Source organism: Bombina bombina, chromosome 2 (genome assembly GCF_027579735.1).
Source record: "Bombina bombina isolate aBomBom1 chromosome 2, aBomBom1.pri, whole genome shotgun sequence".
NCBI lineage: Eukaryota > Metazoa > Chordata > Amphibia > Anura > Bombinatoridae > Bombina > Bombina bombina.
Window position 1 is genome coordinate 1,147,192,090 of NC_069500.1, and position 13,467 is coordinate 1,147,205,556.

At 41.6% G+C, this 13,467-nt stretch overlaps 1 protein-coding gene across 5 annotated transcripts in view; it reads left to right on the forward strand.

Moving 5' to 3' along the window:
• The window catches only part of CLCN3 (chloride voltage-gated channel 3), a 294,065-nt gene that overhangs the window by 225,769 nt on the left and 54,829 nt on the right, over positions 1 to 13,467 (forward strand). For all 5 annotated transcript variants that reach the window (XM_053703819.1, XM_053703820.1, XM_053703822.1 and 2 more), the window contains one exon: positions 10,142 to 10,329. In XM_053703819.1, the coding sequence (XP_053559794.1) occupies positions 10,142 to 10,329 (188 nt within the window). The remainder of the gene's footprint in view (positions 1 to 10,141; positions 10,330 to 13,467) is intronic.

The following is a 13,467-nucleotide window of genomic DNA, read 5'->3' on the forward strand; positions in this document are numbered from 1 at the left end:
TCATTCTCTTTGCCGGCTCTAAGTAATAGGGTCCCTCTCGGAAGGGTAAAGTGAATGTGGTGTTAGATTTGTAGTTTTTGTTCTACAAGCAAAAGTTTATTTTAAATGGTACTGGTGTGTACTATTTACGCTCCAGCAGAAAAGAGATGAAGATTTCTGTAGAGAGGAAGATGATTTTAGCATGTTGTAACTAAAATCCACTGCTGTTCCCACACAGGACTGAGGAGTACAAGAAAACTTCAGTTGGGGGGGGAACGGTTTGCAGGTTAGGCTGCAATAAGGTATGTTCAGTCTTTTATTTCTAGACAAGACTGTTATAATGCTAGAAAAGGACTGATAAGATCCCCATGAGGGAAGGGTAAGCTTTATTCAGAGACTAAGTATGGAATTACAAGCTTACATAACAGGGCTAATTTATGCTGGTTGACACTATTTTATGGCAAGTTGACACTTTTTTATGGCAAACGGTTTTTACTTATAAATATAGTTTTTTTGAGACACTTTGAAGGTCCCTTTGGGTTTCTTTCAGGGGTTGTTACCCACATGGCTAATATTATAACTCTTAGGAGTGTTTTTTTAGGCCTCACAGCACCGGAGTAAGGTGGGAGAGGCCTAATTTCACGCCTCAGATGCGCAGTTAGATTGACTAGATCTTCAGGCAGTGTTCACATGAAGGCTCCTGCTACAGTTTGAGGACCCTTAAGAAGCTTTTTCCCCATAAATCTGACTCCTAAGGGAAGGTAGGGCCACAGCAGAGCTGTGGCAAGGTGCTAAAGTTGTTTTAACCGGTCTGTTAGCTTACTATTGATCCGGTTTGGGCATTAAGGGGTTAATCGATTTTTTTGCTAGTTGTGCAATCTTACCAATGCTTTAGGTACATGCTGTGAAAATTTCAGAAAGTTTGGTGCATTTTTCACTGTTTTGGAAAATTGTGTGCCTTTTTTATTTCTTAAAGGCACAGTAACGTTTTTTTGCAAAGTGTGTTTTTGCTTGATTAATGTGATTTCTAAGCCTGTTTGTCTTACTACTAGTCTGTTAAACATGTCTGACACCAAGGAAAATCCTTGTTCAATGTGTTTAGAAGCCATGGTGGAACCCCCTCTCAAAATGTGTCCCACTTGTACTGATATGTCTATACACTTTAAAGACCATATTGTCACACTAAAAAATGTGGCCCAAGATGATTCTCAGACAGAAGGTAATGAGGTTAGCCCGTTGACCTCTCCCCAAGTGTTACGCCCGCTCAAGCGACGCCTAGCACCTCTAACGCGTCTAACTCTTTTACCTTACAAGATTTGGCGGCAGTTATGGATAATACCCTCTCAGTATTTTTATCTAAGCTGCCCGTGTTACCTGCAAAGCGTGATAGCTCTGTTTTAAGAACAGATTATGAGCATTCTGACGCTTTAGTAGCCGTATCCGATATACACTCACATCGCTCTGAAATGGGGGCGAGGGATGTGCTGTCTGAGGGAGAAATTTCCGATTCGGGAAAGGTTGCTCCTCAGACAGACTCAGATACGTTGGCTTTTAAATTTAAACTAGAACACCTCCGCTTACTGCTCAGGGAGGTATTAGTTACTCTGGATGACTGTGACCCTTTGGTGGTTCCAGAGAAATTGTGTAAAATGGACAAGTACCTAGAAGTTCCTGTTTACACTGATGTGTTCTCGGTCCCTAAGAGGATTGCGGATATAGTAACTAGGGAGTGGGATAGACCAGGTATTCTGTTTGTTCCCCCTCCTGTTTTTAAGAAAATGTTCTCCATATCTGACACCACGCGGGACTCAGGGCAGACGGTCCCTAAGGTGGAGGGGGCTGTTTCTTCACTGGCTAAAAGCACAACCATACCAATTGAGGACAGATGTGCTTTTAAAGAACCTATGGATAAAAAATTAGAGGGTTTACTTAAGAAAAATTTTGTTCATCAAGGTTTTCTTCTACAACCTATAGCGTGCATTGTTCCTGTAACTACTGCAGCTGCTTTCTGGTTCGAGGCGCTGGAAGATGCGCTCCAGACGGAGACCTCATACGAGGACATTATGGACAGAATTAAGGCTCTTAAGCTGGCAAATTCTTTTATCACAGATGCCGCTTTCCAACTAGCTAAGTTAGCGGCAAAGAATGCAGGTTTCGCCATTCTGGCGCGCAGGGCGCTATGGCTCAAGTCCTGGTCGGCCGATGTGTCGTCAAAATCCAAACTACTGAACATCCCTTTCAAAGGAAAGACCCTTTTCGGGCCTGAATTGAAAGAGATTATCTCAGAAATCACTGGGGGAAAAGGCCATGCTCTCCCTCAGGACAAGTCCTTTAAGACAAAGAACAAACAAAATAATTTTCGTTCTTTTCGAAATTTCAGGAGCGGTCTCGCTTCATCCTCCCCTGCTGCAAAGCAAGAGGGTAACACTTCACAACCCAGGGCAGCTTGGAAACCTTACCAGGGCTGGAACAAGGGTAAACTGGCCAAGAAGCCTGCAGCTGCCTCCAAGACAGCATGATGGGGTAGCCCCAGATCCGGGACCAGATCTAGTAGGGGGCAGACTCTCTCTCTTCGCTCAGGCCTGGGCAAGAGACGTACACGATCCCTGGGCCTTAGAGATTGTATCCCAGGGATATCTTCTAGAGTTCAAGGACTCCAAAGGTTCCATATTTCTCGTCTGTCTACAGACCAGACAAAGAAAGAGGCGTTCTTACGCTGTGTAGAAGACCTACATACAATGGGAGTGATCTACCCAGTTCTAATTGCGGAACAAGGGCTGGGGTTTTACTCAAACCTGTTTGTGGTTCCCAAAAAAGAAGGAACTTTCAGACCAATCCTGGATCTCAAAATTCTAAACAAATTCCTCAGAGTCCCATCATTCAAGATGGAGACCATTCGGACAATCTTACCAATGATCCAGGAGGGTCAATATATGACTACCGTGGATCTAAAGGATGCGTATCTACACATTCCTATCCACAAAGATCATCACCAGTTTCTCAGGTTTGCCTTTCTGGACAAGCATTATCAGTTTGTGGCTCTCCCTTTCGGGTTGGCCACTGCTCCCAGAATTTTCACAAAGGTGCTAGGGTCCCTCCTGGCGGTGCTAAGACCGCGGGGCATAGCAGTTGGGCCTTATCTAGACGACATCTTAATTCAGGCGTCGACTTTCCAAAGAGCCAAGTCTCACACGGAAATTGTAGTGGCCTTTCTGAGGTCTCACGGGTGGAAGGTGAACATCAAAATGAGTTCTCTCTCCCCTTCACAAGAGTTCCCTTCCTAGGAACCCTAATAGACTCGGTAGAAATGAAAATATTTCTGACGGAGGTCAGAAAGATAAAACTCTTAACTACTTGCCGAGCTCTTCATTCCATTCCTCGGCCATCTGTAGCTCATTGCATGGAGACATTCGGACTAATGGTAGCGGCAATGGACATAGTCCCTTTTGCACGGATACACCTCAGACCACTGCAACTGTGCATGCTCAAACAGTGGAATGGGGATTATGCGGATTTGTCTCCTCAAATACAGTTGGACCAGGGGACCAGAGATTCTCTTCTCTGGTGGTTGTCTCAGGATCACCTGTCTCAGGGAATGTGTTTCCGCAGACCAGAGTGGATCATCGTAACGACCGATGCCAGTCTGTTGGGCTGGGGTGCAGTCTGGGACTCCCTGAAAGCTCAGGGCTTATGGTCCCGGGAAGAAGCTCTTCTCCCGATAAACATTCTGGAACTGAGGGGGATATTCAACGCTCTTCAGGCATGGCCTCAGCTACCTCAACCATCAAGGGGGAACAAGGAGTCCCCTAGCAATGATGGAAGTAACCAAAATAATCAGGTGGGCGGAGGATCACTCTTGCCACCTCTCAGCAATTCACATCCCAGGAGTAGACAACTGGGAAGCGGATTTTCTAAGTCGTCAGACTTTTCATCCGGGGGAGTGGGAACTCCACCCGGAGGTATTTGCCCAGCTGACTTGGCTATGGGGCACTCCAGAATTGGATCTGATGGCGTCCCGTCAGAATGCCAAACTTACTCTTTACGGGTCCAGGTCCCGGGATCCCCAGGTGGTGTTGATAGATGCTCTAGCAGCGCCTTGGTCCTTCAATCTGGCCTATGTGTTTCCACCGTTTCCTCTCCTTCCTCGTCTGGTTGCCAGAATCAAGCAGGAGAGGGCGTCGGTGATTCTAATAGCAACTGCGTGGCCACGCAGGACTTGGTATGCAGACCTAGTGGACATGTAATCCATTCCACCATGGTCTCTGCCAATGAGGCAGGACCTTCTACTTCAAGGTCCTTTCAAACATCCAAATCTAATTTCTCTGCATCTGACTGCTTGGAGATTGAACGCCTAATTCTATCTAAGCGTGGTTTCTCTGAGTCGGTTATTGATACCCTGATTCAGGCTAGAAAGCCTGTCACCAGGAAAATCTACCATAAGATTTGGCGAAAATATCTTTGTTGGTGCGAATCCAAGGGTTACTCATGGAGTAAGATTAGGATTCCCAGGATATTGTCCTTTCTCCAAGAAGGATTGGAGAAAGAATTATCAGCTAGTTCCTTAAAAGGACAGATATCTGCTTTGTTTATTCTTTTACCCATACGTCTGGCAGAGGTACCAGACGTTCAAGCGTTTAGTCAGGCTTTAGTCAGAATCAAGCTCCGCCATGGAGTCTGAATTTAGTTCTTTCAGTTCTGCAAGGGTTTCCGTTTGAACCTTTACATTCCATAGATATTAAACTTTTATCTTGGAAAGTTTTGTTTTTGGTAGCTATCTCTTCTGCTTGAGTTTCAGAGTTATCTGCCTTACAGTGTGACTCACCTTACTTGGTGTTCCACGCAGATAAGGTAGTTTTGCGTACCAAACCCGGTTTTCTTCCTAAGGTTCTGTCTAATAAGAATATTAACCAGGAAATTGTTGTTCCTTCTCTGTGTCCTAATCCTTCTTCGAAGAAGGAACGTCTGTTACACAATCTTGATGTTGTTCGTGCTTTAAAGTTCTATTTACAAGCAACTAAGGATTTTAGACAAACACCTTCATTGTTTGTCATCTATTCTGGTAAGAGGAGAGGTCAGAAGGTGACTGCTACTTCTCTTTCCTGTTGGCTTAAAAACATCATCCGTCTGGCCTATGAGACTGCTGGCCAGCAGCCTCCTGAAACAATTACTGCTCATTCTACCAGAGCAGTGGCTTCCACATGGGCTTTTAAAAATGAGGCTTCTGTTGAACAGATTTGTAAGGCAGCGACTTGGTCTTCGCTGCATACTTTTTCCAAATTTTCCAAATTCGATACTTTTGTTTCTTCGGAGGCTATTTTTGGGAGAAAGGTTTTACAAGCAGTGGTGCCTTCCGTTTAAGGTACCTGTCTTGTTCCCTCCCTTCATCCGTGTCCTAAAGCTTTGGTATTGGTATCCCACAAGTAAAGAGAAAACAGAATTTATGCTTACCTGATAAATTACTTTCTCTTGTGGTGTATCCAGTCCATGGCCCGCCCTTGCTATTAGTCGGGGAGATTTTTAGTTAAACTACAGTCACCACTGCACCCTATAGTTTCTCCTTTTTCTTCCTAACCTTCGGTCGAATGATTGGGGGGTGGAGCTAGAGGGGGAGCTCTGCTGTGTGCTCTCTTTGCCACTTCCTGTTAGGAAGGAGAATATCCCACAAGTAAAGGATGAATCCGTGGACTGGATACACCACAAGAGAAAGTAATTTATCAGGTAAGCATAAATTCTGTTTTTATCATGCATAAGTCTGATATCTGCTAATGTGCGATGTGTTTAGACATTGATAGCTTATGACTTTAAGGTAATTCTTCTTTTTTATGAATAGATTATATCTATAATCTAATTCTTAGAGAAACAGATTAAGGCTTCTTTTTTTTTTTTTTTTTTTTCGTGGAATTCATTTTGGAGACAAGTGGTATATGTATTTTAGACTGTAAATTTGTTATCTGTTACAGAGCAGCTCTACTTATGAGGTGCCTGAAATAGTGTGCATAAAGTATACATTTTAGATATTGTCTTAAACGGACAACCCTTGAAAGTAATGCAGCATAGCTGTAAAAATCTCTGTGAAAAAGGATATTTCTCTTGTAAGGTGTATCCAGTCCAGGGGTTCATCCATTATTTGTGGGATATTCTCCTTCCCAAAAGGAAGTTGCAAAGAGGGCACCCACAGCAGAGCTGTCTATATAGCTCCTCCCCTAACCCCCACCCCCAGTCATTCTCTTTGCAACTCTTGACAAGATAGGAAGTATAAAGAGATATGTGGTGACTTAGTGTAGTTTTACCTTCAATCAAGAGTTTATTTTTAAACGGTACCGGCGTTGTACTGTTTTACTCTCAGAAATTAGAAGAAGAGTTCTGCCTGGAGGTTGATGATCTTAGCGGTTTGTAACTAAGGTCCATTGCTGTTCTCACACATAACTGAAGAGTATGGGATAACTTCAGTTGGGGGAACGGTCTGCAGATTACCTGCTTTGAGGTATGTTCAGTATTTTTATTTCTAGAGAAAGGATAAGTTCTAGAAAATGCTGACAGAACCTTGTATATTTGAGGTAAGCTAGATGCAGTGATTTTGAAACGACTGGGATCATGCTTACAATATAGGGTAATACATATTAATTAGTAACAAAACGTTTACAGGTTTCATAAATGGGACGTTTTTTTCTCTGAGGGTGATAAGTCTTTAGTTGGGGCCTAGTTTTCCACATGGATAGTCAGATACTTCTAGGAGTATTTCCTTAAGGCCCCTCTGACATCGAGTACATGGTGGGAGTGGCCTATTTTCGCGCTTTAGTTGCGCAGTTTCTTTCAGACTGAGACATCCAGCTTCACTAGAGGAGTCCTCTTGCATCTGAGGACCACTATAGAGGGCTTATTTCTTCCCTAATCGTATTTGAGGACAGGTAGGAGCCACAGCAGAGCTGTGGCAAGGTGCTTAACTGTCTTTTACCGGTGGTTGACGGTTTTTAAATCCGGTTTGGGGGCTAAGGGGTTAATCATCCATTTGCAAGTGGGTGCCATGTTGCTTTAGTCCCTTACACTGTAAAAAATTCGAAGACTTTACTACATTTTAACACTGTTTTGCAGTTTAAGTGCTAGTTTTTTCCTCTTAAAGGCACAGTACCGTTTTTGTTTAATTGCTTTTTCACATTTATTAAAGTGTTTTCCAAGCTTGCTGGTGTCATTACTAGTCTGTTAAACATGGCTGACATACAGGAAACTCCTTGTTCAATATGTTTAGAAGCCATTGTGGAACCCCCTCTTAGAATGTGTACCAAATGTACTGAAGTATCTATAAACTATAAAGACCATATTATGGCTTTTAAAGATTTATCACCAGAGAATTCTCAGACTGAAAAAAGGGAGGTTATGCCATCTAGCTCTCCCCATGTGTCAGAACCTATAACTCCCGCCCAAGTGACGCCAAGTACATCTAGCGCATCTAATTATTTTACCTTACAGGACATGGCGGCAGTTATGACTTCTACCCTCACAGAGGTATTGTCCAAACTGCCAGGGTTACAAGGAAAGCGAGACAGCTCTGGGGCTAGAACAAATACAGAGCTTTCTGACGCTTTAATAGCTGTGTCCGATATACCCTCACTAGGCTCCGAAGCCGGTGCAAGGGAGTTTCTATCTGAGGGTGACATTTCAGATTCAGGGAAGGCTTTACTTCAGTCCAATTCTGAGATGACAGCGTTTAAATTTAAGCTCGAACAACTCCGCTTATTGCTCAGGGAGGTTTTAGCGACTCTGGATGACTGAGAGCACAGTAACAGCACTATGAGAGCACAGTAAAGCAAAGAGTTGACATCAGCACTGATAAAGCTGAAAGTGGCTACAGCATAACTGTTCACACAGCACTGAAGTGAACTGAAGACATTTTGAGGTAACTATATTTTCCTTTTTTACATAGAGATGCTCAGGGGATATTTTCTTTCGCTTTTTACAATTACACTGCATCACTTTCAAGTAATTTAGCATATGGGTATAATGACCCTTTAAGTAAAATGTGTTAGTCAGTTTTACTGCTAGCTCCTACAGATGTATATTAAAAGGATATTCTGGCCAAAATTTAAATTCACATAGATGAATTACATCTTAGAATAGAAACATATTTGCAATATACCTGTATTGGCAAAAATGATTCTAGTAAAAGTCCATCACAGTTTTAGTGTTAGTATTTCTTTCATGTAATTGGCAGGAGTCCATGAGCTAGTGACATATGGGATATACGTCACTAGCTCATGGACTCTTGCCAATATGAAAGAAATGAATTTATCAGGTAAGTTCTTACATAAATTGTTTTTTCTCTACACGTGCATGTGAAGCGTAGGTAGATATTCTCAGTGCACCAACATTTTAAATACTATAGCTGCTCACAGCACCAGTGGGGCTTGTATCATGTCAGCAATGAACAAACTGAGTCATTACCAGATGATGCAAGTGCTGTGTTTAAAATGCTGGGGGTATGGTCTCTCAATCAAGAGATATTCGATCAGTTGATTGCTCCTTGGGGACATCCAGAAATAGATATCATGGTGTCCCGGCTGAATCACAAACTTCCTCGCTCAGGTTCCAGAGCAAGAGATCCTCAGGCGGAGCTGACAGTAGCTCTGACTGCTCCATGGCACTATTATCTGGTCTATCTGTTTGTTCCAATAGTCCTGCTATCCAGAGTGGTGGCTTGTCTCAAGCAGGAGGGTGTTCCGGCAATTTTGGTGGTTCCTGGGTGGGCTCCGCAGACGTGGTATGCAGATCTGATTAGAATGTCCAGCGTACCTCCATAGTGTCCTGCTCTTCGGCAGGATCTGCTCGTCCAAGGTCCATTCTTTTATCAAAATCTTAAATCTCTCAACTACGTTTAAATTGAACGCTTAATTTAGGCTCATAGAAGATTTCTGAGCCAGTGATTGATGCTTCAATTCAGGCTCGTAAACCTGTTACTATGCAGATTTATTACACGGTCTGGAAGATATACTTGTCCTGGTGTTCAAAGAATGATTTTCTTGATATTCTGTAAGAATTCCACAGATTTTACAGTTTCTACAGGAGGATAATCAACTAGCTCCCTTAAAGGGACACTGAACCCAAATTTTTTCTTTCGGGATTCAGATAGAGCATGCAATTTTAAGCAACTTTCTAATTTACTTGAATTATCAATTTTTCTTCATTCTCTTGCTATCTTTATTTGAAAAATAATGCATCTAAGGTTTTTTTTTGGTTCAGTACTCTGGACAGCACTTTTTGATTGGCGGATGAATTTATCCACCAATCAGCAAGAACAACCCAGGTTGTTCACCAAAAATGGGCCGGCATCTAAACTTATATTCTTGCATTTCAAATAAAGATACCAAGAGAATTGTAGTTCTGTCTTTATCCGAACCCAAAGTCTTCTAAGGAGATATTTTTAAAATGTTATTTGCAGGCTTCTAAAGATTTTCACCACTATTCCAGTTTGTTTGTTTGATATTCTGGTAAAAGAAAGGATCAGAAGGCTTCCAAATCATTTTGGTTAAGGAGCTTGATTCATAGGGCCTACTAGAATTACTGCTCATTCTACTCGTTCCGTCTCCTCTTCTTGGGCCTTTAAGAATGAGGCAACCGTAGAACAGATATGAAAGGCGTCGGCTTGGTCATCTTTGCATACTTTCACCAAATTCTATAACTTTGATGTGTTTACCTTGTCTGAGGCAGAGTTGGCAGTAAGGTTCTTCATTTGTTAGTTTTTGCTGATTGAGGGCCGGCCACCTGTTTTTTCCTCTGTTCCACCCATTTTTTTTGTGGACTCCACATTTTGGGTATTGATTCACAGAAGTAAGGGCCGTGGACTCTCGCTACCAGTAGAAAGAAAACATAATTTTATTCTTACCTGATAAATTAATTTCTGTCTTGATAGTGAGAGTCCACGGGCCCGTCCCTTAATTTGTATTTTTTCTTGATGGCGGCAGTCCTTGTTTGCATCTAGTTATCTTTATGGTCCTTCTTATTCCCTAATTTCCTCGGCTTGTGGTGGTGTGAAATTTCTAAACCTAAGGTTTGTGAAAAGTCTCAGGGTTGGTAAATGCCACAATATAGGAATTCATTTAAAAAATTATGGCAAGTAAGAATGTTTGTTGTTGTTGTTGTGACTATAGAAGCATTTTCATGTTTACAGGTGCCCTTGCAGGACTGATAGATATTGCTGCAGACTGGATGACTGATTTGAAGGAGGGGATTTGTATGGATGCTTTTTGGTTTAACCATGAACAATGCTGCTGGGAATCTAATGATGCAACATTTGAGGAACGAGATAAGTGTCCTCGATGGAAGACATGGGCTGATCTTATCATTGGCCAAGCAGAAGTAAGTTTTAATGTTCCAACTTAGATTAATTTGATTTTAAAATAAAGCAAAACATTTTTTTAGATAAATAATTGATGCATTGCAAGGGGAACTGCATTACTATTTAAAGGGACAGTAAAATCAAAATTAAACTTTCCCGATTCTTATAGAGCATACTATGTTAAACAAAACCCCAATTTATTTTTATCATCATATATACTTTGTTCTCTTGGTGTGTGTTGTTGAATATTAAACCATGGTAGGCTGATTGGAGCTTAGGAATGTGCATCTGTTTATAGCATTCTATAACAACAATGTTTGTAACTGTATTACATTGCTATAAGCTGCTAGATGGTAAAAGAGATGTGCAGGCATCTGATCTAATTTAGGATTACTCTTTAACAAATGATACCAATAGAACTAAGCACAGTTGATAAAAGAAGTACAATGGAAAAATATTTAACATGTCATGCTCTGTCCAATCAATTTAAGTTCAATTTTGACTTTACTGTCTCTTTTTAACCCCTTAATGACAACAGTATTTTTACATTTTTGCGGTGTTTGCGTTTAGCTTTAATTTTCCTCTTACTTACTGTAACCACACATATTATATAGCGTTTTTCTCGCCATTAAATGGACTTTCTAAAGATAACATTATTTTCATCATATCTTATAATTTACTATAAAATAAATTATAAAATATGAGGAAAAAATGAAAAAAAAAAAAAAAAAACTTTTTCTAACTTTTAGCCCCAAAATCTGTTACACATCTGCAACCACCAAAAGACAACCATGCTAAATAGTTTCTAAATTTTGTCCTGAGTTTAGAAATACCAAATGTTTACATGTTCTTTGTTTGTTTTTTTGCAAGTTATAGGGACATAAATACAAGTAACACTTTGCTATTTCCATACTGCTTTTTTTCAAAATTAGCAATAATTATATTGGGACACTGATATCTTTCAAGAATCCCTGAATATCCCTTGACATGTATACATTTTTTTTAGAAGACATCCCAAAGTATTGCTCTAGGCCCATTTTTGTATATTTCATGCCACCATTTCACCGCCAAATGCGATCAAATACAAAAAATCGTTCACTTTTTCACAATTTTAGGTTTCTTACTGAAATTATTTACAAACAGCTTGTGCAATTATGGCACAAATAGTTGTAAATGCTTCTCTGGGATCCCCTTTGTTCAGAAATAGCAGACTTATATGGCTTTGACGTTGCTTTTTGATAATTAGAAGGCCGCTAAATGCCGCATCACACGTGTATATGGCTAACAGTAAAGGGGTTAATTGGGTAGCTTGTAGGGAGCTTGCAGGGTTAATTTTAGCTTTATTGTAGAGATCATCAGACCCCCTGATCCCTCCCAAACGGCTCTCTTCCCTCCCCCACCCCACAATTGTTCCTGCCATCTTAAGTACTGGCAGAAAGTCTGCCAGTACTAAAATAAAAGGTATATTTGGTTGTTTTTTTTTTGGTTGTTTTTTTTAAGCATATTTACATATGCTGCTGTGTAGAATCCCCCATTATTATTATTATCAGGTATTTATAAAGCGCCAGCAGATTACGTAGCGCTATACAAGAACTAATGGAACATTACAGGGAATGCATTAAACACACAAACAAATACAATATTGGGGTACATTACAGTTGTAGGTGCAATAATTGAGTTATACAAAAGGAGAAGAATGCCCTGCCCTTGAGCACAATCAGTAGTAGTTCACTTTAAATACAAAGTGGCCTACAGGTAGAGAGGCTCTCAAGCTTACAATCTAAAGGAGAGGGAATGGACACAAAAGATGAGGGAGAAGGGAAATATGTTTGATATAAGGCAGTGTAAACTGAGAGTGAGTGAAATGTGTGGTGAGTAAATGAGGGTTGGAAAAGTGTAACAGAATATGATAAAGTGTCAGTTCAGAGGCTGTGAGTGGGAAGTAGTGTTTCTATCCTGGGTCATTAGTGACAGCTGCACCTAACTGCTGTTAGGAGTTTATATATTAAGGTAAACACCAGGGTGGGAGGTGGAGGGAGGCTTGGTGGGCAAGTGCGTGCAGAGAGCCTGTAGGACTGCTTGTTGCTGTGAGGTCTGTGTGAGAAAGATAGTTTTGAAGGTAAGACTTCCTGTTGATAAGGGTAGAGGTGTGTGTGTGGGAGGGGGGGAGGTGTAGCTGGGAGAGGGGAATGTTAAAAACCAATTCCAAATTAGCCCAACAGATATAAAAATAAAATGCACTCTTGTCTTGATTGGAGATAGATGAATTACCTTCAAATGTTTGTTTGCAGAAAGGGATCTTTAAGTGTATGTTTGTAGAGAGCCTGTAGGACTGCTTGTTGCTGTGAGGTCTGTGTGAGAAAGAGAGCCCCCAACCTCACGGATCCCCCATCAAACAGTTCTCTAACCTTCCACCTCTAGCTTAATGGGCACCATCTTGGGTACTGGCAGCTGTCTACCAGTACCCAGTTTAGTAAAAAAAAAAATGGTTTAATTATTCGTTTGCCCTTTTCTGTAGTGTAGCTTCCCCCCCCCCCCCCCTCCCAGATCCCTTTGATTGTTTTAGAAATGAAAATCCCCCCCCTTTTCTCCCAATTTTTTATTCTATTATTCTGTAGTGTAGCGGTTCCCATCCGCTCCCGCCCGCCGCCTCATGTGCACACACAAGCGCACGTCCGTGTGCGCCCCCTGACACTCCCGCCTCTGATCCGGCCTCCGATCCCGCCCTCCTCTACATCACAGGCCAATTGCAGGCCGCCCACCCGCCTCCATGCTTTGCTCCCACCCACCAACAACGCTCCGGTGCAGAGAGGGCCACAGAGTGGCTCTCTCTGCATCGGAGGCTTGTAAAGGGGTATTGCAGGATGCCTCCATATCGAGGCATCACTGCAATACCCTCAGAGCTGCTGGAAGCGATCGCAATCGCTTCCAGCATTCTGTTAGACAACTGACGTACCAGGTACATCTATTGTCATTAACTGCTTGTTAATGCATGACGTACCTGGTACGTCAGTTGTCATTAAGGGGTTAAATACAAATTGTAAGATGTAAAAGGCTTTTGCTTATTTGAACTTGGGATACTAGTCACTCTCAAAGTTTAAAGTGAAGTTCCATTCTGATGAATTAGTGCCAGTTTTTTAATAAACCTATTAAAAACA